Below are 23,259 nucleotides of genomic sequence, written 5' to 3' on the forward strand. Positions count from 1 at the left end.
GGGGCGGGGTGGGGGGGGACAAGTCACAGCCCGGGAAACAATGCTCTGGTTAAAAAGTTACATAACGCAAGGGGCATCCTTTCCACACACGGACGTGCAGAGGTTTATTCGTGTGGTGCCATCAGCACAGGCAACGGGAATGAGATGACATCTCTGTCAAGCCCCCCCCAAAAAACAAAATCAATCAGACACCATCATTCGGAGTACTGTAGTAACTTCCAGTCTGTTCGGGTGAAACTACACGCCTTGTATCATGTGTATCCGCTACAGCACAACACAGACTGAGACCTGCTGTCAACAAACTAAAACAGTCAGCGGTTACCGTCCCCCCTCCTCCTCCCCCTCCCCACCAACCGACAACCGCCGCCGCCGCCCCGCTCACCTCTTATGGTGACCCGCTTTATCCTTCTTCCCCTTCGGCCTCCTCTTTCTGGCCTGGATGGCCATCACTGCGGGTTAAAGTTCAGTCGGCGACGGGCACACACACGTCCGGCAAAACGGCGTAGGAGGGTCGGCGGCGGCGGCGGCGGTGGTGGTGGGGAGAAAACAGACACACACATCAACAGGATTTTAAAGCTGGCCGCGGCACAGCACAACCGAGCAGAACAGAACAGGGTCACGTAGAGCCGTTTAACAGATGCTTCGGTGCAAACACGAACACTTCCGCCAGCCTCCGGGTTAAAACTCGAACGGGAGCGAGGTTCAGCTGGAGGCTGGGAGGTACGCACCTTTCCTGGAGCTCATGGTTTCTCCTCTCTTCCCTCTCGGCGGCAGCGGCGGCGGCGGCAGCAGCAGCAAGAGCGGGGAGCTCGGCGGCAGCAGCCGGATCCTCTCTCCCACTTCACACCGGCTCCACAGCCCCATCCGCGTTCGCGGGGCACGCGCGCCCCCTGGCGGCTAAAGCGGGAACCGCGCGCAGGCTCTTCTTCACTTTTACCAGATAAGTCAATCAATTAAAAAGGCCTGGCATTCTGTGAAGGAATGCATATCGCCCGCAGGGATATGCATACCACATCAAATTGCTTAGGGCTGCCATCTTGAATTGGGTTGGCTCCAAAAGTTAATCACTTGGCACATCCAGTGATTATTTTCTGAAAGTTTAAAATAAATTTATGCACTGGTTCATGAAATATTTTGCTAACATAGAGTTGAAGCCAAACAGGTAATAACAGAATTTTAAGCAAAGATCTTGTGTGATCTGCTGGCACTCAGAATATGTGTTGGGGATCACTCTCAGCTACCACACTTTTCTTCAGAGCTTAAGAAGTATTTTTAAAAATCTACATTGTTACTGTTGCCTGCATTTTAACCTTCCCTAATAAAGGCTTTTTAAAAACAGGCAAGTGATAATAAATGGGTTTTCTTGGTGTCTACAGAAAAACATTTTGCAGATTTGTGTTGTTGTTTTTTTTAAGAGGAACGTCTTGGTTAAAAAGGTCTTAAAGAACAGACAAACAGCACCCTATGAACATTAAAAGGTACTTGTTCCTGAAAAGCTTTGTTTCGATGTAATATGGTAATCCAAAAGGCACCGCTGGGATTCGAACCCAGGAGCTCCTGTTTACTAGACAGGCGCTTTGACCAACTAAGCCACGGCGCCACAGGCAGCCGACTCGGACAGACTTATTCGATAGCTTCCTATAATGATATCTGAAATTGAACTGATAATACATAAATTTAAATGGTTTATTTCAGGGTTGAACATTTGTAGAGAGAGAGAAAAGGACTACACAAGACAGCACTAAGAAGTGACAGCAAAACATCTTAAAGCCTTCAATAAATTGAAATGAATATGTGTTCCTGATCATAAATCAGAGAAGATAATCCAAAACTGTCTCACTGATACTTTTCGTTTCTGAATGATTTTTAAAAATATTTATTTAAGACATTTTTTTAATCTGCCTAAGTTATTTATTTTAACATAAAATATATTTTTATTTACTGGGACGAGTACTTTGTGCTTCGGGCTTATTGAACGCATCACTCTCTGATTGACAGCTGCTTCGGCAAATCGTGGTCGGAGGCGGGCCTTACTCTTAGATGTGTTTCCGGAACTATGCACACAGCCGCACGTGAGGAAAGCTGACAACCTGGCGCTAGTTACCATCCGGTCTCTTCTGAATACCACCAGTTACAGGTAAATCAAACTGATTTTTTATCTTAAAATCATAACATTGTTAGTTTTTCTTCATGTGCCGACGTTTTATGACATTTTGACACTTTACACGTTTATTTTATTTGGCTGTGTTAGCCGTAGCTGACTGTTTCGCTAAGTTTTTTTTTAGCATTAAGTCATGCGGTTTTTGTGTGTGTGTTTAAGGGCATGTGTGAAACTCTGGGGCGCTAAGAGGACTTTGCAAGTGTCTGACAGGTGGAAGGAAACTCTAATCTTGCACCCATTTCTCCTTCAGCCCTGTAAACAGAGTAAGTAGTTTTTTTAGTATGAGTTATTCTGTTATAATCCAGCAGTAAAACTGCCTTTTTTTTAAACACACTAGCTTTCAATTATCAGTTGCTTATTGCTGCTTAAATTGAAACATAGCATTTGTGTCATACTGTAATGTACTAATACAGTTACAGTATGTCTAACAGAGTCCTGGTGGTTATTATGCTGTGGTTTGGAAGTAGTGCAACAACAACAAAAACATTTTTTTAGATTTGCTCATTTTTGTGTCACTTCTTTTTATGTCAAATAAGGAAATACCCTTACATGCTTGCAAGATTTAGTTCTCACAGTTTCAGAACCTTAGGGCATTTTATTAACTGCTACGAACACGTGTGTTTACAAGTAGTGTATTGGTCCCTTGTTTATGGGTTTGCTAGTTCTGTTTGAAGTAAAAAATGTTCTCTGTTCCTGTGTTCCCCAGTTTGGCTCCGATGGCTGAATCAGAGCCCGTGACTCTCCCTGTCCAGGCTGGAGAAAAGAGAGGCTGTTCAGAGGACAAAGAGGAGGAACAAACGCCTTCCAAGAAGGCAAAAATCGAGAGCGATCAGGACAACGGGGGTTCTCCCAACCAAGATGAGGAGGAGCTCAAAGAGGAGGCAAGTGACGAAGAAGAGGATGGAGAAACCTTCGCGGACATGATGAAGCACGGCCTGACTGAGATGGACGTGGGCATCCTGAAATATGTTAGTGACCACGAGGGCTTTTCGGGTATCCTGAAAGAAAGGTTTGTCTACTCTCACCTAACAATCTGTAGTTCTTGTGTTCTGGCTTAATTTGTCTTGTTTTAACAGCTTGTTTTTATGGTTTGTTTGCAGGTATTCCGATTTTGTTGTACATGAAATCAACAAACAAGGCAAGATAGTACATTTAGATGACCTCTCTATACCAGCAGACGATCAGGTACGATACCACTTTTCTTGTGTTGTAAAAAATGGTAGCATGAATGGTCAGCAAGTAGACAAAAATAAAGCACGTATCAAAAATTAGGAGCTCTTTTGTTATAGTCAGGTGATTTGTTTTCCAAATATGCAAGGTTTTCTCTGTTTTAGGAAGTCTCAGTGACAGAAGAACTGCCAAAGGAAAGTGAAGTGCTGACTGAGGAGCAGAAAAAGCAGCTTAGTGAGTTGCAGCTCTTCAGCAATAAAGAGGGAAGCGTTTTCATCGAGGTGCGTTTGAAGGAGTGCAGCCTCCTCTTGAATGTGATCATGCCTTAAACAGTTTAATGAAGGTTCTGTGCAATGTTTCTGGTCATCTTTTATATCTTCAGGTAGTGGATGATACAAAGGAGAAACGGACGCTTGTCCACAAAGCCATCAAGACTCAGTTTCCTGGTCTGGAAACAAAGACTGAAGAGAAAGAGGGGCGCAAGTTCATAGTGGCCTACCACGCCGCTGGGAAGAAGGCTTTAGCTGGTACGTGGGAAGGAAACACAACAGGATGCAACCAGGGCAGGATTCTGGATTAGTAAATTAATTTTTAAACAGGACTATAGTGCATGTTTTTTTTCTTTCCGTCTAAATGTATTTTGATCTGCTGCAGTGGAAGCAGTGCAGAAAACGTACAATGCTTGCACTCGTGCATATGCATGCTCATCACTCCTGCATGACTCTGCTCAGAGTTTTGCTCAGTGTTTTTGGTTATGAACAACCCTCCAGTTCGTTCTGGCAACATATTCAATGACAATCCAGATCTGTGGAACCAAAAAACAAATAAAGACAAATGCAGCAAAGAGCATTTGCGCTGCACAGGCACATTTAAAATCAGCACTCCTCTCCTAAGCCCATGCATGACATCTCACCCCCTGTCAACTTGTCCTTTGGTTTGAAGGAAACCTTTTTTCAGTAACATTATTCTATCCTCCTTTTTGCTATTCTCTTGTGGATAGAAGTCAAATCAACTGCAGGTAAGAACTGATTCTTCACGCAGCAGAGAGGGACTTGTTTAAACCAAATAAAGTTGGGTAGGAAGTTCAATCAGCAATAGTACATAAGAAAAAATAGGGTTATCATTAAGAACAAAAAAGATTTGTCCTGAAATGATTTCAAAATCTTTATTTAAAAAAAAATTAAGAAGTTTTTGCAACACTGCAGGACAAAATTTCTAAGTTTATACCTGAAATGCAGGTAGGTTTCTTAAAGGAATTCATATATTTTAACAAATTTATTTCACCGTTTCTCATCACCTTGTTTTTCTGTCTCCACAAAAGCACCAAGGAAACACTTTTGGCCCAAAAACCGGGGCAGTTTCTGCCACTTTGCCCTGTACAAAGAGAACAAAGACACCATGGATGCAATCAACGTGCTTTCAAAGTTCCTCAGGTCTGGATGTGGTGTTATTACTTTCATTTTGATTGTAAGTAATTATTGCTTTACAAGAGACAGAAGAACACCTTAACAGTGGGATGAAGTCTCTGTAGTGAAGATTTGTCATATTTACAATGATGCTTGTCTTCTTAGGGTTAGACCCAACATGTTCTCCTACATGGGAACCAAGGACAAGAGAGCCATCACCGTGCAGGAGATAGCCGTGCTCAAGTGAGTGGTTATTGCTAAGTAAATAAACGTTATAGGAGATGGTGTTCATGTGACGTACGATGCCTGTGGCGACCTGTTGTACTAGTAATCGATGTTGCTTGTTTTCGCAGGATCACAGCGGAAAGGTTGGCTCATCTCAACAACTGCCTCATGAACCTGAAGCTCGGAAACTTCTGCTACAAAAAACATCCTCTAAAACTCGGGGAGCTGCAGGGAAACCACTTCACCGTGGTCATCAGGTTAAGATACAGTTTCTGCAGTTAGTGCTCCTAATTTTGCTCTTTCTTTCATGTTCAGTCAGCCTTTGTACCTGACTGTGACATAAAGACATGTATGGGCACAGCACAGGGTAAAAGGTCACTTCTTAAAACAGCCCAACTCCTGTAGGGACTTTGTATAAACCCCTGTATATACCCTGTACGTACACCCATAATTACCCTTTATTTCCCCTTCAAGAAATGTCCCCGTCCCCCCATACATACCCTGTAAATTTCCTTTATGTACTTCCTGTAAGTACCCTGTATGTACTCCTGTGAGTACCCTGTGATTACTTCGTGCAGAGAGCACTTACAGGATACTTATAGGAGTACATACAACGTCCTTAGCTTGTATGTATTCTCATAAATACCCTGTAACTGCTCTGTCATTACCCTGTATGTACCCCTTCAAGTACCCTTTAATTAAAGGTAAGTTTGCTGTCATTACCCTGTAAGTATCTTGTACGTATCCCTGCAAGTTCCGTGTAAGTACCGCCAAAAATACCCTTTTTGTCACTATTTTTACATTCTCCTGTGAGACCATGTTGGGTCTCCATCCCAAAAGCCTTCAAATAAAAAAAAAGGTATGATGATAGTAGTTTTTAAAATGTTTTATCGCACAATACCGGATATCTTTATGCTGAAATTATTATTATTTTGCTTTGTGAACATGCATGCAAGTGTCTGAAATGTGATCAAGAAATTTTCAGAGGAATGTTTCTTTAAACCCATTACCGCTGACCTATAAACTCATTCAGAAAAACTTATGAAATGTTTAAAGATACTATTTGAATTTAGTTCTTTGCAAAGTTATTTGTATGCATAACACTGGTTCATCTGTGGAGATGAACAAGGCAAGATAGTGCATTCTTATCTGCTTTATAATTAAAATGACTTATTTTTTTTATTTTGTATTGCTCTTTAGGAACATCTCCGGGACAGTCGAGCAGGTTGATCAGGCCATGACGTCCCTCAGGCAGACAGGCTTCATCAATTACTATGGGATGCAGCGCTTCGGCACCACCGCTGTGTCCACACAGCAAGTTGGCAGGTAAAAAGGTTCCACACATATATTCATAAGATAGTTTAAAATAAGAGGTTGCATCATTTCACTCACCTTAAATTGTTTCTTCTTGCCTGTTTCAGAGCCATTCTGAAAAACGACTGGAAGGAGGTGGTGGATTTGATTCTGAAACCTCGTCCTGGAGGTGATCCATTCTTGTCTTTACTCCCCCCCACCACCATGTACGAGAGGGGAGTGAATAGCATTTGAAACTCTCCTTTGTTTTGATGGGTTTCTGCAGCAGAGAAGGAATTCCTGGTCCGCTGCAGGGAGGAGTGGGCGAAGACTCAGGACCCAGAGGCTGCACTGAAAAAGTTGCCCAACAAGCGCTGCGTGGAGGGGCAGCTGCTACGTGGTCTGTCCATGTACGGCAAGAAGAACATCGTCACTGCCTTTGGACTGGTGCGTTTTCTGTCATTAATGCAGTCAGGTTAAAAACAAGGACAGATAATAACTTTGTACACAGTGAATAGTTACAATACTCTCTCAATCAGAATATGATTTTTACCTCTGTAGCTTTTCACAGATTTATTATCGCCTTCCTGTATCATTACTGAACATAAAAACAGCCTGTTAAAAGTTAAAAGGGCAGTATACATTTAGATGGGTGCAAATTTTTACGTACCACAGTTTCATCATCCTTGTCAAGCCTCAGTGCCTACAGTACCCAGAATGCATTGTCAGGGATTCATAGACGAGTAGAAAGGAGCTTGTTTGTGAAATTGGGTTCTGTTGTCTTTCCATGAAGGCAATTGTTTCGTTCTCCGTTCTCTAGATCCCCCGAAACAACCGGCTGATGTACATCCACAGCTACCAGAGTGTGGTGTGGAACACCATGGTCAGCCGCAGGATCGAAGCCTTCGGCCTGAAGGCTGTGGAGGGAGACCTGGTCCTCAGAGGAAGTAATTCACTGTTTTTATTTTTTTATTTTATTTTTCCCCTTCAGCTGCCAAACAGTGTATCTGTATCTACTATTTGTGATATAATCGTGTTAAAATATTTAATAAGCACTACTAGTTAGGGACATAATAAATACTGTGCAGGCAGTTGACTGATTGTTTTTGTTGTTTTAACATTAACCCCTTTACCTTTGATTTAAAGCAATTATAAGCCAGTAAAAGGTGTTGTTTAATGACTAAACTCTAGTATTACTGAAAATTTATATCTTGTCATGGGGTTTAGTTTCCAAAGTGCACACTTATTTTTAAAAAGTGCTGCTCAAACAGCATTTTTCTCCTGCTGATGTCCAATTGTCCTGTGTCGTTGAAGCCACAGCACACGTGCTGTCTGCAGAGGAGGCTGAGAGTCACTCCATCCACGACATCGTGATGCCACTTCCTGGGTTTGACGTAATCTACCCTTCTCATCACAGTAAGACTTCTCTGTGACTTTGTTTATTTTTCTGGATAATAAAAAAATCTGTCAGAAGATTGGGTTATTTTAAATCCAGTGTAAGTTTTCTTTTTTGTATTTGCTGCATTAAATAAATAATTTAATGACTGAATTTCCAATAGAAAAAATCAAGCTAAATAAAAAAAAAGATGAATTAAGATTAAAATGAAAAAAAAGCAATAAATATATCATAATCTGCTTTTTAACTTTGTTTATCTGTTGTTTCTGTGAGTTGGTGCAGGTTACAGAGAGCTGCTGTCTGCAGACGGGCTGGACATCAACAACATGAGACACAAAGTGAAGGACTACTCCCTGGCTGGAGCCTACAGACGCGTCATCATCAGACCCACTGATGTCAGCTGGTCAGTCGTAATTCAAAATACTTCCCACATTATCTTCCGAACATGGACCGTTAACGTTACATCAGGCCTTTTACCGGTGAAACACTAAAACTAAGGCTGTCATCGTGTACATTATGTCCATCTTCTGGATGTCTCGGTCCTTTGTGCAGGGAGGTGATTCGCTACGATGACCCCAGGATCTCTCTGGTGCACAGTGATTTTGAAAAACTGGAGAACAAACCTCCCCCCGTCTTCAACAAAGGTAAATTAATTTTAGAGCTAAAACAGGATTTACTTAGGAGAATCCTGAACGCAGATGAGCTCACACGTAACGTTTTGTATCAGGTTAAGACGACTGTAATGTAAACATTAAAAAGACTTTTTGAGGGTGAAGCACCTTTGCTTATGGTCTGATATTTTTTTCTTTCAGAAGGGAAGTATCGGGCTCTAAAGATGGAGTTCTCCCTGCCTCCTTCAACGTACGCTACCATGGCAATCAGAGAGGTCCTCAAGTTGGACACGAGCATCAAGAAACAGACGCAGCTCAACACTGTCTGGTTCAACTGAGACCAGAACGTCTTGAAACATGAACTGAACTCGTCACATTGTCTGTGACTCCTTGTTGTTGTGTTTTGTAAGTATCTCCTGTGTAGTGTGTTAGAGAGAGAAATAATCATTTCTAAATTAATCTTAAGATTGATTCTTTGGAGTACAAAGTTCAAGAAATAAGTAATATTCAACCTTTTTTTGTGATGGTGTTTTTACTTTGGAAGGTTTTTGGACTGCAGTGAGGCAGTAGATTTTCACAGCGACAACTTAAGTAAAGCTTGTACTTTCAAGCTGCTATTTTGTACAGAAATAAGATTTTTTTTAAATATTATTTGAGATTGGAGCTGTCAATAGGAGAACACTTCAAGAGAAAAAATAAAATGACTAACATACAGACTCTGACTGTTTTCATAAAACTCATATTTAAAAACTGTCATTACTATTGGATTAGATGTTTTTAAGGCTTTGTTTAAAGTGTTATTTCTTTTTTGGGGGGGTGTATGAGGAAAGCATTTGTTCATCTAAGGTGATAACCTCCTACAGCACTTTATCTATAGACATTTCAAAACAAAAGTGGGTTAAGGAACAACAGGAGAAATTGGTGAGAACTTCATTAAATCATAACTGTGCTGTGACAAGAATACAGCCTTTCTATCAAGACAACAGTTCAGATCTTTGGTAGTGAGGTTTTGTAGAAAGGTTATGAACAGTTAATATATTACCTGTTGTAGATAGCTCTTTGAACAACCTCAGTTTGGAGAAATAGTTTATTCTGATCGAATAGACAAGCTAAGGGCTAGTCTGAGTAGAGCCAAAATGGATTGCTGTCATCTTAAAATAACTCCAGTCTCAAACGTTTTTATTGTGGTTTGTATTAACATTGTTTTATAAACCTTTATAAACCTTATAAACGCAGTTATTTCAGCAGAAAGAGGATATTCCTCCAGGAAGTGCTGTGCCACAGCTGCTATTTGTAATGCAAAAAGGAGCCTTCCTAAATGAAATAAAACAAACTACAATCATTGACCTCGAATTTAGATCAACCCTTTCTGTTGGTCATCAGAAGAAAAATATTCTTTAACTGTATTTTAGGTTCCCAGAGTGCTGCTGGTGCTGACCATCTGGCACAGTTGCATATGCCAGCTGGCAGAGAAACAATTCCCTCTCAGACTAAATGTGGTCACTAATCACGTTGTTGAACATATGGTTAGGGCTGACCTCCTAAATTTGGATTGTTGCTCCATTTTTTCTTTTATGTTTACCACTGGTATGTCTGACTTGTACCTAAACAGAAATGGAAAAAACCAATCCAAAGCGATGAAAATGAAGGACAAAAAGAAATCTATATTTTTACTCTCCACTTTATTTAAATTATCATTAGTAGCTTACATGATAGCAGGACATCCAAATGTATGTAAAACTCACCTGAAAGTTTGAACAGTCAAATTTTTAAGAATGAAAATAACTTATTGAGCTGTTGGGAACCAATACATCGTTCAAAAATAGCCCACTGGGATGGGCTGAAATGACAAGGTACAGTAAGTTGCGAGAGCAGAGCTGCAGTTAGGCTGAAGAAATGTAAAACTCTGGTCTAATCTGTCTGCGATGAACAAAAGGCCTACAGAACCAGGTATCATTTCCTGTTCCTGTGTAGATCAGTTTACATTAAAACTGATAAAGGGAGAGTACAACCACTCAGACTGTGTTTATGGCACATTTGTGTATAATCCAAGTCAAGGTTAATGCATAATTATAGTAAAACTACAGTAGATTGAGTAGTAACGTAAAACTTTGCTCTCTTTGACTTGTAACAATTCATAAATGCTTAAAAGTATTTTGAGTTTTCAACCACATCTTTCTTTCGAGGTTCTGAAAATAATTTAGAAAGATGGGGTGCACTGTAAAAAAAATTAGTGAAAAAAAAAAACAATCAGGAGCATAAAGGGGATAAGAGGATTAAAACATTTGCCAAAACGCCAAATAAAAGTTTTCTTAAAAGCAAAACATGTATTTTAACCACAACGAAGCACCTGTGACGTTTTTAAGCTGGCGTAATTATAATCAAAGTGAAAAATCCCGTTTTTCTCCTTTTTAAGCTAAATGCAGGGGGCTGTCGGCGCTATTAGGTGGGGCACAGTTGTCGTAGAAGATCTGGAAGGAGCTGCTCACATAAGTTACCCTCTTCAGGAAGTCCTCCAGCTGCTGCACGGTCATCTCCTGGACCCTGTTGTTCTCCCTGTCGTTGAGCCCGTGAGCTGCAAACGCCGGGAACTTTGAGCGCTCCGAGTACGGAGCGTTGTGGTCGAAATCTGTGCAGCAGTAGGCCGACCAGAGGTACGTGGGGATTGCCAGACGGTTGATGTTGAGGCGGCGGATCATCTGACCCGACGTGGTGACCCCGGTGACCACGAATGCGGTTCCGCGGCAGTAGTTGTTGAGCCTCTTGCGGATGGTGTGTTCGTGGGCTTTCCACGGGCCGATGTTGAACTCTCGGACTCGGGGGACCACGTTCGTCAGAGTGTAGGTGGCTGCCTTGTCGTCCGGGTGGGCCTGGTGCTCGTCCGGGTTCAGCTGACCACGTTCAAACATCACCGTGTCGGAGTAGTCGTCGAGAACAGCCTGGGAGTCCTCGAAGCTCTTATGGACTCTTAACGAAGGGAATGACTCCATCTCTCTGGAGCCGGACACCGTGGAGAGCTGTTGGGACAAACATGATCTGAGTTTGAAGCGAAAACAAAAACATTTGCAGACATTTCTTTCCAGGGAAATGAGGCAGCGTATTCCAAGAACCATCCCTACCTGTGGCTCATACATCCAAGGCACATCAACCTTCTTGGAGCCATCCGAGCGCTTGAAGGTGTACGCAGAATAAACGGGGATGTGGCTGATCGTGTCGTAGAGGGTGACGAATCGAGGCTTGCTCGAGTAGAATTGACAGATCTTCTTTAATGGCTGCTCCTCGAGCCCTCTTGGCGGCGTCCCCATGTAAAAGAACTGCTTACACTCGGGTGAGATGGTTTCCAGCACCTCCGCTCCCGCCATCACAATGATGAGGAAACATACAAGGGTTTGATCTGTTCTGTAGACAGACATGGTAAAACCTGCTCCTATACTCTCCACAGTGCATTTAATCTCTTTGAAATGCTCCTTCCACTCACTGTGTGAACATTTGCCTGCTCTGTGCTTCACGCCATTTCAGGCGGAATATGGAAATTCCTTATCTTATTCCTCTTTCACATCACCTGGTACAGCTTTGCCTGCAGCACCGTCTGGTTAAACTCATTGTCCATTGGGTTAAATGGCAAACTGAGAATTTTTGAATACTGCAGCTGCATGAAATACGGAGAACAGAAATAAAGCTTAAGCGACCAAAAATAGCAAGGAACACTATAGAAGAGTTGGTGTCAACAGTATCACCAACTTCTCTCTGCACCATGTAGACAGTATTTTTAATTCACAAATTGTGCTTTGATGCAACTGGAGGAACATTCTGCAAATCTCCCAAGGCTGTCAAGGCTATAAAAATAAAAGTACAGTTCCTTACATTTTGGACTAACTATAAATGAGATGCACATCTATAATGGCTTTTTTTCCTCCCTTCTGATTTTGCATTGTTCTCTGTTTCTGAACTCCATCTAGAGTTTTTTTTTTTTTTGTCAAAGAAATGTTAGCATTTTGTCTGTTTATTTCCGTCACAGTGAGTCAATTTGTGTGTGTGTGTGTGTGTGTTTTCCTGCAAATGACAACGTCTGTGGAATGTTTCCCAGGAACATCTGTTCCCATAACAACAGGTTGATGGCGGCATGACCTCTGTGGAAACAAACGCTTCCTGTTTACCCACCGAACGTCTTCACTATTTACAATGGAACGCCACGCTGACCTCAAAGTGGCCCCTAATCTATCAACCCATACTGTCCGCTTTTACGAACATACATATAACTCCCACTGTGATTCAGACCACAGGCAGAGATGTAGCCAAGGATGAGTTTTGTATAAATTTATTCTCAGAGTAAAGCCAGTGGGCACGTGCTCACACCCAATTTGCAGAGAAATCCTTGTTCCATTGGTGGAATAAATGAATATTTCAGTGATTGGTGAGGGAAGTTTAAGACAGTTCTTTGCCGCATCTTTTACTGGTGCTTTTGTTATCTGTCATCAACTTTAAAACTTCAAATTTAAACATCTTAGGAAAATGTCAATCAGAAGACAGGAAGTCTGCAAATACCGGAACTATTTTTAAGCCTAGCAAAAGGTGGATGGATTCTCACTTTCTTCGATCCACATGGGAGACACTCAAAGATGCATCCATGGTTGTGTGTGGCTGACACGACGAAAGAAAAAAGTATTTGTTTCGAGCCCCTTTAAAGGCCTCTAGTTGCCATACTAGAACATTTGCCTGCATTTGCAAATCGCAGTATCGCGTTCTGTATGGAAATGAGTGGAAACTCTTGTGAAGGTGAAGACAATTAAAAAAAAAAGGAATCTGTTCTGGCGAAAAAGTGCTAAAACTGTCAACATTTAGGACTAAATATATATTTTTTCTTGAAACACAATTTGGTATTAGACTCTTTATCTGACATTAATGAAGGTTATATAACCCTCTAATCTCCAAATATCTAATTACAAACTATCAATTCATTCTGCAATTTAACATGCGGTGAGCTTAATGTATTATGTGCTGTTATTATTTTCTCATTAGTTGTTTAGGTTAATTTAATGTTTTTAAATACATCTACTTTTACACATTTAATGTCTTGAAGATCATGTAAAATCATTGAATTAATGAGTAGTGAAGATTTTCAGATACATATTTTAAAATAAAGAGTAAGCTTCATAATTTTCTATTAAATTATAATGTAACTGTATAAAAAGCTCATCCATGGGTAAATTGCTTTAGCACAATACTTTAGTTTTATCTTTAATACAAAGAATGTAACTGCACAAGATTTTAACTATGATGTTATAAATGCTACAAAGTTCATCTCAATTGACAATTTGTCCTTTCAGGACAAAAAACCTTTTCAAATAAATAATTTGTTAAAAACAATCAAGTAAATACCCTCACTTTACATAATTTCTATTAATTTCAGTGACTATTCTGAGAAAGTGGGTCATCAAAAATCATTTTTATAAAATAAGCACAATTAAAACTTTCTTTTATTGGCTTCTTTTTTTTTTTCCAAAAGCAGTTTCTAAAGGCAGGACTCCTGCAGACCCTTTACAGATCAATTACAGGATCTTCTTTTACTCTGAAGTCATCGTCTGATTGGTAATATCAGGGGCTGGTAGTTATTTTTTCTCATTACGGGTTGTTGCATTCGCCTGTTGTGTCTGAATATGCAAAACCTGGAGATTTGTTTGTGTCTTTGTGTTGTGTGTGAGCAGTTTGGGGACTGAAAACCCCTGTTTGCGCTTCTGTGTGCCTGGTTTGCATGTGTTTGTTGGGGGGGGGGTTATTGTGTCTCTCAGGAGGTAAGGGTGTTTGTGTTGGGGGGGCGATGTTTGCGGGTCTTGTAAGTTTCTGCTGGGGTGGTCTGATCTGAGAACAAGAAAAATGAGGGCACTGAGTGTGCATTTATTCCCGTGTGTGTCTGTGGAGGGTACGGTGATATTTATTCCCACTCTTTAGTCGGCACGACACAGATGTGGAGACTGAAGCAGAAACGGTGGCACTCCCACAGAGAGAGTTAAATGAAGGGAATGAGGTTGATTTTCTTCCCCGTTTCATGATGATAAAAACGTTTCTTTCTGCATCTGACGGCTACATGGATTTTGCCCAAGCTCATGAAGTTTCCTGAAGTAAGTCTGAGAGGATTCATCTAAAGTTTAATATTATGTCGCTATATTGCATAAAAGCCATGCAGCAATTACCTTAAAAACATGATGGCTTTTGTTAAATCTAATCCAAATATACAATTTCAACTCGTTGAAATCAGAATTGATCACTTCAATTTTTTTTTTTTTTAAATTGGTAAAGCTGCTGTTGCATGAAGTTTCTTGTTGTATCAATGAAATGTGGGACTTTGCTTTTTACTTTAAAACTTGACAATATTTTTAAAAGTCTGCATGATTTTGGACCTTTTTTATGTTGTGGGAGGTTAAAGCCTCAAGCTGCGGGAAAAAAAAAACAAACAGTTGAATTGCTTTTGAGAAAGATCTAATTTGACATTAAAGTGAGCCTAACACACGTTAAAAACTGCTGGGTTAAAAACAACCCAATTTGCAACCCAGTGTTGGGTCAAATTTGGACTAAACCAACCCTGAGTAACTCATAGTTTACTCAGTGTACTGGGCTGTTTTCCACTCAGACATTGGGTTAAAATGACTAATTTGTTGAATTTGAGTATAAGATGCTTGTGCAAGGTTGTTTGCTAAATTTCTGTAAAATGTTGTTTCATTGACTTTTCAGACAGCAGGAGCAAACCAGTGCTGGAATTCGGACCTCTATTATCAGAGAGCAAGAGTTTAGTACAGAAACAGCCAGATGTCAGACAGAGACTTCCTCTCCTCCCCCACTCCCTCTCCCACTCCTCTCTTCCACTGCGACTACAGTGACTGGTCTCCCTCCTTCTCCATCATCCCGTCTGTCTACCTGCTGGCCTTCCTGGTGGGTTCCCTCGGCAACAGCCTGGTGCTCTGGGTCTACCTGTGCCGAGGCGAGGGGAGGAGGATGGTTTCTCTTCAGAAAGCAAACTATAGTGATTCCTCAGGACAAAGCTGCAGACCCTCCTCCACCCCTCGTCCCCCCCACTCCCTGACGGACTCCCTGATAGCCAGTTTGGCCTTGGCTGACCTCTGCTTCCTTGTAACCCTCCCCCTTTGGGCGGCCTACACAACCATGGGCTACCACTGGCCTTTTGGGCAACTCCTCTGCCAAATCAGCAGCTTCCTCACCGCCCTCAACATGTACGCCAGTGTGTTCAGCCTGAGCACGCTCAGCGTGGAGCGGTACTGGGTCCTGACTGGACGCCGGCGCTCCGGCCACCATCTCCCACAGAGACGTCCCATCAGGTTTTTGTGGATACTCGGAGGGGTTTGGACCGTGGCGGGAATCCTGGCTCTTCCTGGGCTGCTGCTGCGCTCCGTCAGGGAGGTGGAGTCTGAGGATGATGATCCCAGATCTGTCGTTCTGTCCTGCCAGATGGATTACTCCGTGTTGATTAGAGAAGAGCTGGAAGAGGCTGAAGCAGAAAGAGCAGAGATGTGGTGGGCTGCTGTCTTGAGTTTAAAATCAACTCTGATCGGCTTCCTGCTGCCTCTCATTGTCTTACTGTTCTGTTACTGCTCATTGGCCCGACTGCTCAGCAGGCACTTTGGACGAGGCCCTCATCCTGACCGCAGGCGCCAGCGCAGACTCCTCAGGGTCATTGTCACTTTAGTGATGGCATTCTTTCTCTGCTGGCTGCCTCTTCATGTTAATAAAACAGCTTCTATGCTGCTAGAGTTCGGGTTTCTCCCGTACTCATGCTCACTGGACCGGACTCTGCTGGCTGCCCATCCGTACGTCACCTGCTTGGCTTACCTTAACTCCTGCCTGAACCCTCTCCTCTACGCCGCCTGTGACCCGTCGTTTAGGAAAAGATGCAGAAGAGCTCTCCTCCTGTGGTGCAGGACAAACAAGAGACAAGCAGAGGCTCGGGAAGGAGGCGAGGACAACGAAGAGGAGGAGAAAGAAGGAAGGAGCTTCACAAGGACACAGGAGGAAACAGCTGACAGGACAGAGGGTGGAGAGGAAGAGGAGAAGATGGAGGAAGAACCCACCCAAACTCAAATTATGCTCAAAATGAGGAAAGTTCATCAATCAAATGTAAATTTAATCTGACAAACCAGGGCTTTAGATTATATTTTTTTATATTAAGCCGCATTGTAACATTTTCGGGCCAAAACAGAGTAAGAATGTCAAAATGAGCTTTATGTGCTTTCTACAAGAATATTTCTGTAATATTTTCAAAGTAATATTATAGAAAAATTAAAAAGTACAAACAGTATAATCTTTAGAATCAAAGTCTACATTTCGCACAGGAAAGTCAATCTGCTTCCCGCTGTATCCAGAAACTATCTCTGACCAGACCAGAACTTTTTATGTAATATATTATTCATTCTTGGTATCCTCTTTATTTGTTTTGTATTGCACTGTTTTTATTTAATAATTACCTCTTGTAACAACGGTAATAACATGTACTGTATTTTATTTTAAATGTCTCTCTGGTGTGAGTTGATTAAAGGTACTTGTTGCAATGTCATAAAAAATAAAACCATAAAGTAACAAAATCTGCAAAAACATTTTTCTTATATGTCTTCAAATTAAAATTTGTAACCAAAATTTCTAAAAGACTGCAAACTGCAGGAGCGATTGAAAATAGGTCAATAATGGTGATGTTCATGGAAAAGCTGTTTGGTATAGAGAAGTCTGATATTTTCGTACTGGTACATATTAACACACAGATTTATTGATTAAAGTATGCAGATAGAAATGGTTTGTTGACACTGAGTGCGTACCTGCATATTAGAATTACATATCAATATATCTGTATACCTACTGGAATAAACGCTTTCAAACTGCATTATTTGATATAATTGAGGTAACATTTTTTAATGTTTGATTTCATAGTTTTCAATGCGTACCTTTAAATGGAAGTGGAGGGTTTTGTTGAACTGATCACATAATTTTGAAATATTTTACCATCACGGTTTTTAAATAAATATGAGCAATCCAAGCACTAACTCAAATGTAGCTCGTAAAATGTCTATTAAGTTAAACTAACATATCTGATTTTTTTTTTTTAAAGGTTGATGAACTGTATTTAGTAACTTGAATAACTCTAAAAGCATCAAAACGAGCTTTTAACAAATTTATGAGGAAACAAGTTAGATACAAATACACACATAATATATATATATATTATTTATAAATAAACAAACAAAAAAAGGTAAATCAATGCCAACAGTTGGATTTAACAACCTTGTATACATTAGTTGTAGTACCGTCCTCCGCCCTTTAGTTGGCGCTAGTCCGCCTTTAAACAGTTCGACATGTTTACATTTCCCCTGCTTACTCCAAAAGTCCATCGCGATCCTTGAGTATTTTGGTTAAAGTCAGGTTTTACTACTTTCGTTTTTTTTTTATTAGATTGCATGATTTTCGATTCTTAATTTACCTTACTTTGAGCTCTTTGAAACAAGTTAGGATAATTAAAAAAAGGAACTGCAGTTCAAAGTCCACACATCTTTGCGCGGTGATGGGAACAGCTCTGATTTATGATGAAGAAATGACCAAATACAAACTGCTCTGGGTTGAGTAAGTGCTAAACAGATTAAATTAATGCTATAAAGCTAATTTTGCCTGAATGAGTACAACGTTGGTCAGTATTTTGGCATTAATTAAAGCAGGCTACTTAATGTCAGATACATGTCCTTGTTTTGACTCCTCACTGACAGAATTACGACACGACAAGTTTTTTTTTTTTAATTAACTTGTCTTACCTTAGTTGTGACTGCTACATCGTAGCAAAGCTCTGTTAGTGCTAGCTAGTTAGTGTTTGTATCTCAGGAAGTTAAGTAGTTTATTTAAACATTTTAGCTGATCAAACTAATTAATTTCTTTAGTGATAAATGTGGCCAAATTAAACACAAGTTGTTCGCAGTGGTAGGAACTAATGACACGGTTAATGTTGCCTACCGGTTGATAAGACAAGTGCACCCGAGTTGTTATCCCAAATTGTCACTGCAGATTCTAGTTATTCACTGACTAGTTATCTCTACCATAAAATGAGTTGCTTTTTAATAATAATAAAAAAGGTTTTTGTGTAATTTTAGAACTTTTCGAGCCTTTCGAACCTGTCGTTATATCTATTTTACAACAAATGAAGGAAGTTTGGGGGCTTGTCAAAGGCGGTCACAGCTCTTAGTTTGAGATTCAAATGTTTTTTTCTGTCTTAAAATAAATTGATTTAATTTATTGTAGTTACATTTCATAGATTGTGGTGAACATTGTATTTCACCTTCCTGGATAACCTTTAAGAACCATTAATGTATCTGCCTCAAAATGCTTTAATTAAAGTAATGATTTTTTAAAAAAGAATAATAACAATGTAGTCCTTTGCTCAGTCTTATAAATGCCTTTAAAGAACCATTGATGACTTTTTTTTCTTGTAAAAAACTGATAACGACTACCAACATGACTCTTGACAGGCTTTTACTGTTTCATTTTCATCCAGCAGAGTTGTATTTTAACAATGATGGTTGATTCAGTTTTTAATAAAATACCTTAAAATGTGTATAACAACCTGTTAGTGCAGTTTTAAGCTTGCTAAATATCGTGTATGACTCTTACTTTGGCTTTTGATAACAATGCTTTTAAAGAAATTTACATTATCCACAAATTCACAACCTCAGACATTTGTATAAATGTCTGAGGTTGTAAATGGATTCAAGGATTGTCTTATTTGTCATAGCTTGGAACTGAAAGATTGACTTGTTTAATTTTGGAGATTTTTTTTTTTTTTGTTAACATTCTTAGAGTGAAGATGCAAAGCATTTTTTCATTCATGAAATGTTAAAATGTAGAGGTCCACCTGTATGAGTTTGTCTATGGACAATACCAAAGACAGGATTTAGAAATCAGGGCAGCCGATGGGCAATAAACACTTTTTTTGGCAATTATGTATATTTATTTTAACAAAGTGTAACAATAATTGTCTAATTTAAGTAAATGTATACTTAACAAGTTTTAGAAGAACTTGTACAAGTTAAAATAATATATAGAAAAGTATTCTCACTCAAAAAAAACAAAAAAACAAAACAAACTAAATTGTTTGTTACTGTAAGCTGGTAGTAGCAGTTGCTGCCGCATCTTCATTTTACTTTGTAGTTGATTATTTTTGCACACAGGCACATTAAATTGCTGATTTTTTTTTAAAAAAGTGGTCAATATCAGCAGATTATTCAGTCTCTTTTTAAATGCTTACTTTTTGTGTTTTTTTCCCCCCCCTGCAGTCCAGCATGTAAGATTGAAACACCTGAGCGTCTGACAGTGAGCTACGAGGCTTTGGTCAGGAATGCACTGGCTGAACGCTGCATCTCTGTACCGGTTCGTGAGGCCACGAACTCAGAGATTCTGCTGGTCCACAGGTCAGAACTGATGCTGGTATAGAGCTGTGTTAGAGTTCATTAAAAGGAAGTAAATTATCTTGTGCCATTCAGCTGTGTGTACTTTCCTGTTCTCCTCACAGTGAAGAATACCTGGAGGCAGTGAAAAAGACTCCTTACATGACTCTGGAGGACCTAAAGGAATTCACCCTTCAGTATGGAGACGTCTACTTCCACCCTGTTAGTCTCATACTCGGTGACTGCGTCTCACATTTGTCTACGACTGTCTTCAGATTTGTGGTGATCACTTTGTTTCCTCTTTGTCTGTTGCAGAACATCTATCACTGCGCCAAGCTCGCTGCGGGCTCTGCTCTGCAGCTCGTGGACTGTGTTATGACGGAGCGGGTCAGGAATGGGATGGCTTTGGTCAGGTGAGACTGGTAACAAGTAAGACTTTATGAAATGTTTTCTGATACTGAATTGTGTTCATTTTGTGAAAGAGAATATTTGTTTTGGTTGCTCTGAAAAATAACACACACATTATAAACACCCAAGATTTTCCCAACAAAAAAAACCAAAGATCATACTGGTAGAGGAAAGCTCTGAACAGATGATGAACAGATTTAGTTGTAATCAATATATAACTAATACCTGATGAGATTATGACATATACAAACTGTCTGTTACTTCCAACAGACCACCAGGACACCACAGTCAGCACAGTGCTGCAAATGGATTCTGTGTTTTCAACAATGTGGCCATAGCAACTCGATATGCAAAGCAGAAGTATGGAGTCAAAAGGTAGTAAGACTTTTTTATCTTTACTCTATGTTTAGTTTACCTACTATTTAAGAGACTTGATTCTCTAAAATCAGCCTCATGCAAACACTGTGCCTGTTTTTCAGGGTGTTGATTGTAGACTGGGACATACATCACGGCCAAGGAGTGCAGTATTGCTTTGAAGATGATCCAAGGTGGGTCTTCTTTGTTACAAAGAATTTTTAAAGTTTAATTGGATGTTGTTTTAAAATTCAGCTTTTTGTCCTTTCTGTTTCTTTCCTGCAGCGTTCTCTACTTTTCTTGGCACCGCTACGAACATCAGACGTTTTGGCCTCAGCTCAGAGAGTCAGACTATGACAGCGTTGGCAAAGAGAAGGGAGCTGGGTTTAACATCAACGTGCCGTGGAACCAGGTATGGAAACTGTTTAGTTTGTCGTTCTTCCAGTGAGCTGCTGTGTGTGGGTGCTTGTTTTCCAATCAGAAAATTCACGGTTCAGTTAGAATGTCTTTGGCTTTGACATTAAACCTCCACTGACCCAGTAAGTTGTTTGTTTTTTTTTAATCTGCTTTGTTTGTACTTTGAGTTTGATCAGTGAAACATTTAAAATGGATGGTTTTAATCAACTGCACTCTCTTAAAATCAATCAGTTATTAAATACATTCTGAGCCCTTTATGCAAAAGAACTGCAACTGTGCTGCTTCAGTGCATGCAAAGATCAGAGTTTTAATCAGTATGCTTTAATACAGCCCAAACATGAGTCAAATTTAAGGTTGGAACATTTTCTACATTTTCTAACTATAAAAACAATCTACAGCGTATTGTTATGATGAACTGATATATTTAATTTTTTAAAAACCTAAATTTATAAAGTCCACAGATGATAAATTCTGATTTTAAAATTATAAAAGATTTTTAACTCCAGGGTAATCACATTTTTCTTCTGTTGGGGAAAATACAAGTATTATTTATAACTATATCATGAAATCGGAAGCAGTTCTTGGTTCACAGTCAATTTTAGGCGGGATTAAGTGTTTTCTTTTTATGTTTTTAACTTACATGGGAAACAAAAGTTTTTTTTTAAAAATACATTATTATACTGTTCTTGTTTTTATTCTTTATTTAGTAATTATATGATAATTCTTACCAATTCGGATTGTGATTCCGATCACCACCAAACTTCAATCATTTATTTTTTGTGTCAACCTCAACATTTCCTGAAAATTTCTTCAGAATCCATTCATTACATTTTGAGCACAGACAAATATACGCTGCAGAAAACATATACCTCCTCGGCGGAGGTCAGTAATTGTCATTACCTAAAGGCCGTCCAGACCAAACCTCAAAATTTCCTTTGAAGGACGCTGAGTTTAGGCTTTTTATTTGTCTGCGTTGTGATCAAATGCCTCATCGCAATTTTTCAGGTGGGAATGGAAAGCAGTGACTATCTTTCAGTCTTCTGCCACGTTCTTCTGCCAGTTGCGTATGAGGTAAATCACTTTTGAAATAAATAAAAAAAAGTGATAATTAAAAGACATGACTTTTTAAAGTGTCTGATTCTTTGTTGTAGTTTTGTCCAGACTTGGTCTTGGTGTGTGCAGGCTTTGACTCAGCCATCGGAGATCCAGAGGTACCAAATAAAGTTTTACTACAATAAAAACTTTAAAAAACACTTGCAGTATTTTGCTGATTTTATCTTGTTTGGTGAAGTACAAAGCATCATGTGCACCCCTTATGCATTAAAATTATGTATTCTTTCACTTTACCATCATTTATGACATTGAGACAGAACAGTAACAGCAGATTTTTTTTTTTGTTTGTTTCTTTGTTTGCTTCTTTGTTTTCAGGGAAAAATGTGTGCCACTCCAGAAATCTTTGCCCACCTGACTCATCTTCTCATGAACCTAGCTGGAGGGAAACTGTGTGTTGTTCTGGAGGTTAGACAAAATGTCATTACTCTAAAACAAAAAAAAAGCAACAGCACTAGATTTCTTAATTTTACCCCCAGGCCCCTGAGACACTATCAGTTTTGTTCTTTGAGAAAACAGCATTGAATTTGTTCCTGTATCACATATGCTTCTAAGCCCTGGCTTCCTGTGAAACGTCCATTTTGTTTTGCCCGTCACGTCTGAGCGACGCTCTTGTTGACTGAATGCTTTCCAGGGAGGATACAATTTGACTTCCCTCGCTCAGTCTGTGTGTCAGACAGTTCAGACGCTGCTCGGAGATCCTCTGCCTCGGCTCGCAAACCTCAGCGGCCCCTGCAGAAGGTATGTGTCACTGTCAGTCAAACTTTACTGCCTGTGCCTTCTGTGGAACTGCAGATGGTGAGGGGAGTCTTTATTGCCGTCTTTCAGTGCTCTCGAGTCTCTTCAGTGTGTCCGATCAGCTCACAGGCAGTACTGGTCTTGCCTCAAACATGCAGGTAGGATTAGCACACAGTCCCTGTTCATTACTCACAGTCCAAGCTAAATGCAGAGAGACTGGGGACAGAACTTGGCTTGTTTCACCAGGAGCAGCTAAATCGGCTAATTTACTGCACTAAGCTTTAGTACAGATCTGTTGGCTGCAGTAGTCTGCTAATGAACTTCTTTTTTTCTAAATTTCCTAAATGCATACAATCCACATTTCTTTTTCGTCTTTCTTATACTCGTAATCAATTCAAAAAAAGTTAAAAAACAAAAACAACTGGACTTCTATTCTGTAGCTGAAGACGTTTCGCTTCTCATCCGAGGAGCTTTCTCAATTCAGAAATAGAGAGTGTGGAGTTGAGCTTTTAAAGCTGAGATGTGATGTAAGCTGGATTGCTTG

At 40.0% G+C, this 23,259-nt stretch overlaps 5 protein-coding genes and 1 non-coding gene across 9 annotated transcripts in view; 3 read left to right on the forward strand and 3 right to left on the reverse strand.

Annotated features, from left to right (window-relative positions):
• LOC108248824 (SRSF protein kinase 2-like) overlaps nt 1-869 on the reverse strand; it is a 71,600-nt gene extending 70,731 nt beyond the window's left edge. Inside the window, 2 exon segments of the mRNA XM_025011001.2 lie at nt 383-449; nt 729-869. Coding sequence (XP_024866769.1) covers nt 383-449; nt 729-864 — 203 coding nt within the window. The 5' untranslated portion in view covers nt 865-869.
• On the forward strand, nt 864-8,978 carry pus7 (pseudouridine synthase 7). 3 transcript variants are annotated; one of them, XM_017437820.3, is made up of 18 exons: nt 864-2,137; nt 2,321-2,424; nt 2,868-3,170; nt 3,262-3,346; nt 3,496-3,612; nt 3,714-3,858; nt 4,332-4,349; nt 4,653-4,764; nt 4,903-4,980; nt 5,091-5,219; nt 6,163-6,288; nt 6,384-6,445; nt 6,542-6,702; nt 7,076-7,202; nt 7,570-7,671; nt 7,925-8,054; nt 8,204-8,295; nt 8,464-8,978. In XM_017437820.3, exons 3-18 carry the CDS (start codon nt 2,878-2,880, stop codon nt 8,598-8,600), a joined length of 1,914 nt encoding a protein of 637 aa, XP_017293309.1. In that variant the 5' UTR covers nt 864-2,137; nt 2,321-2,424; nt 2,868-2,877; the 3' UTR covers nt 8,601-8,978. The 3 variants fall into 3 exon arrangements, with proteins under 3 accessions (XP_017293309.1, XP_024866770.1, XP_017293310.1); XM_025011002.2 differs by having other exon boundaries at nt 6,545-6,702; XM_017437821.3 differs by lacking the exon at nt 4,332-4,349 and having other exon boundaries at nt 940-2,137.
• Nucleotides 1,527-1,600, reverse strand: trnat-agu. Its single transcript has one exon. It is a non-coding gene; the product is annotated as a tRNA-Thr (tRNA).
• Nucleotides 8,979-9,943: 965 nt separating the features above from the next.
• On the reverse strand, nt 9,944-14,030 carry LOC108248821 (endonuclease domain-containing 1 protein-like). Of its 2 annotated transcripts, XM_025011000.2 has the most exons (3): nt 11,741-14,030; nt 11,382-11,661; nt 9,944-11,279 (listed from the first exon to the last, which is right to left on the reverse strand). In XM_025011000.2, the coding sequence occupies exons 1-3, from the start codon at nt 11,749-11,751 to the stop codon at nt 10,674-10,676; spliced, it is 897 nt and encodes a 298-aa protein (XP_024866768.1). In that variant the 5' UTR covers nt 11,752-14,030; the 3' UTR covers nt 9,944-10,673. The 2 variants fall into 2 exon arrangements, with proteins under 2 accessions (XP_024866768.1, XP_017293314.2); XM_017437825.3 differs by having other exon boundaries at nt 11,382-14,030.
• Nucleotides 14,031-14,903: 873 nt separating this feature from the next.
• On the forward strand, nt 14,904-16,775 carry aplnr2 (apelin receptor 2). Its single transcript, XM_017437829.3, has one exon. The coding sequence runs from the start codon at nt 15,067-15,069 to the stop codon at nt 16,402-16,404; it is 1,338 nt and encodes a 445-aa protein (XP_017293318.1). The 5' UTR covers nt 14,904-15,066; the 3' UTR covers nt 16,405-16,775.
• An 821-nt stretch (nt 16,776-17,596) lies between these two features.
• hdac10 (histone deacetylase 10) overlaps nt 17,597-23,259 on the forward strand; it is a 9,103-nt gene continuing 3,440 nt past the window's right edge. The window contains exons 1-12 of the mRNA XM_017437824.3: nt 17,597-17,880; nt 19,578-19,712; nt 19,814-19,910; nt 20,004-20,101; nt 20,367-20,471; nt 20,576-20,644; nt 20,736-20,862; nt 21,873-21,938; nt 22,019-22,078; nt 22,296-22,385; nt 22,612-22,718; nt 22,806-22,873. Of these exons, the coding sequence (XP_017293313.1) occupies nt 17,822-17,880; nt 19,578-19,712; nt 19,814-19,910; nt 20,004-20,101; nt 20,367-20,471; nt 20,576-20,644; nt 20,736-20,862; nt 21,873-21,938; nt 22,019-22,078; nt 22,296-22,385; nt 22,612-22,718; nt 22,806-22,873 (1,081 nt within the window). The 5' untranslated portion in view covers nt 17,597-17,821. The remainder of the gene's footprint in view (nt 17,881-19,577; nt 19,713-19,813; nt 19,911-20,003; nt 20,102-20,366; nt 20,472-20,575; nt 20,645-20,735; nt 20,863-21,872; nt 21,939-22,018; nt 22,079-22,295; nt 22,386-22,611; nt 22,719-22,805; nt 22,874-23,259) is intronic.

Source organism: Kryptolebias marmoratus, linkage group LG11 (assembly GCF_001649575.2).
Source record: "Kryptolebias marmoratus isolate JLee-2015 linkage group LG11, ASM164957v2, whole genome shotgun sequence".
Classification (NCBI taxonomy): domain Eukaryota; kingdom Metazoa; phylum Chordata; class Actinopteri; order Cyprinodontiformes; family Rivulidae; genus Kryptolebias; species Kryptolebias marmoratus.

What these genes read in the sequence shown, in the direction of transcription:
- LOC108248821 (XM_017437825.3), bottom strand. Translation starts at nt 11,675, where the DNA reads ATGTCTGTCTACAGAACAGATCAAACCCTTGTATGTTTCCTCATCATT. An exon ending in CTTGGATGTATGAGCCACAG is followed by an intron (nt 11,280 to 11,381) that starts GTAGGGATGGTT and finishes TTGTCCCAACAG; the next exon opens with CTCTCCACGGTGTCCGGCTC.
- pus7 (XM_017437820.3), top strand. Translation starts at nt 2,878, where the DNA reads ATGGCTGAATCAGAGCCCGTGACTCTCCCTGTCCAGGCTGGAGAAAAG. An exon ending in CTATACCAGCAGACGATCAG is followed by an intron (nt 3,347 to 3,495) that starts GTACGATACCAC and finishes TCTCTGTTTTAG; the next exon opens with GAAGTCTCAGTGACAGAAGA. An exon ending in TCCACACAGCAAGTTGGCAG is followed by an intron (nt 6,289 to 6,383) that starts GTAAAAAGGTTC and finishes TGCCTGTTTCAG; the next exon opens with AGCCATTCTGAAAAACGACT.
- aplnr2 (XM_017437829.3), top strand. Translation starts at nt 15,067, where the DNA reads ATGTCAGACAGAGACTTCCTCTCCTCCCCCACTCCCTCTCCCACTCCT.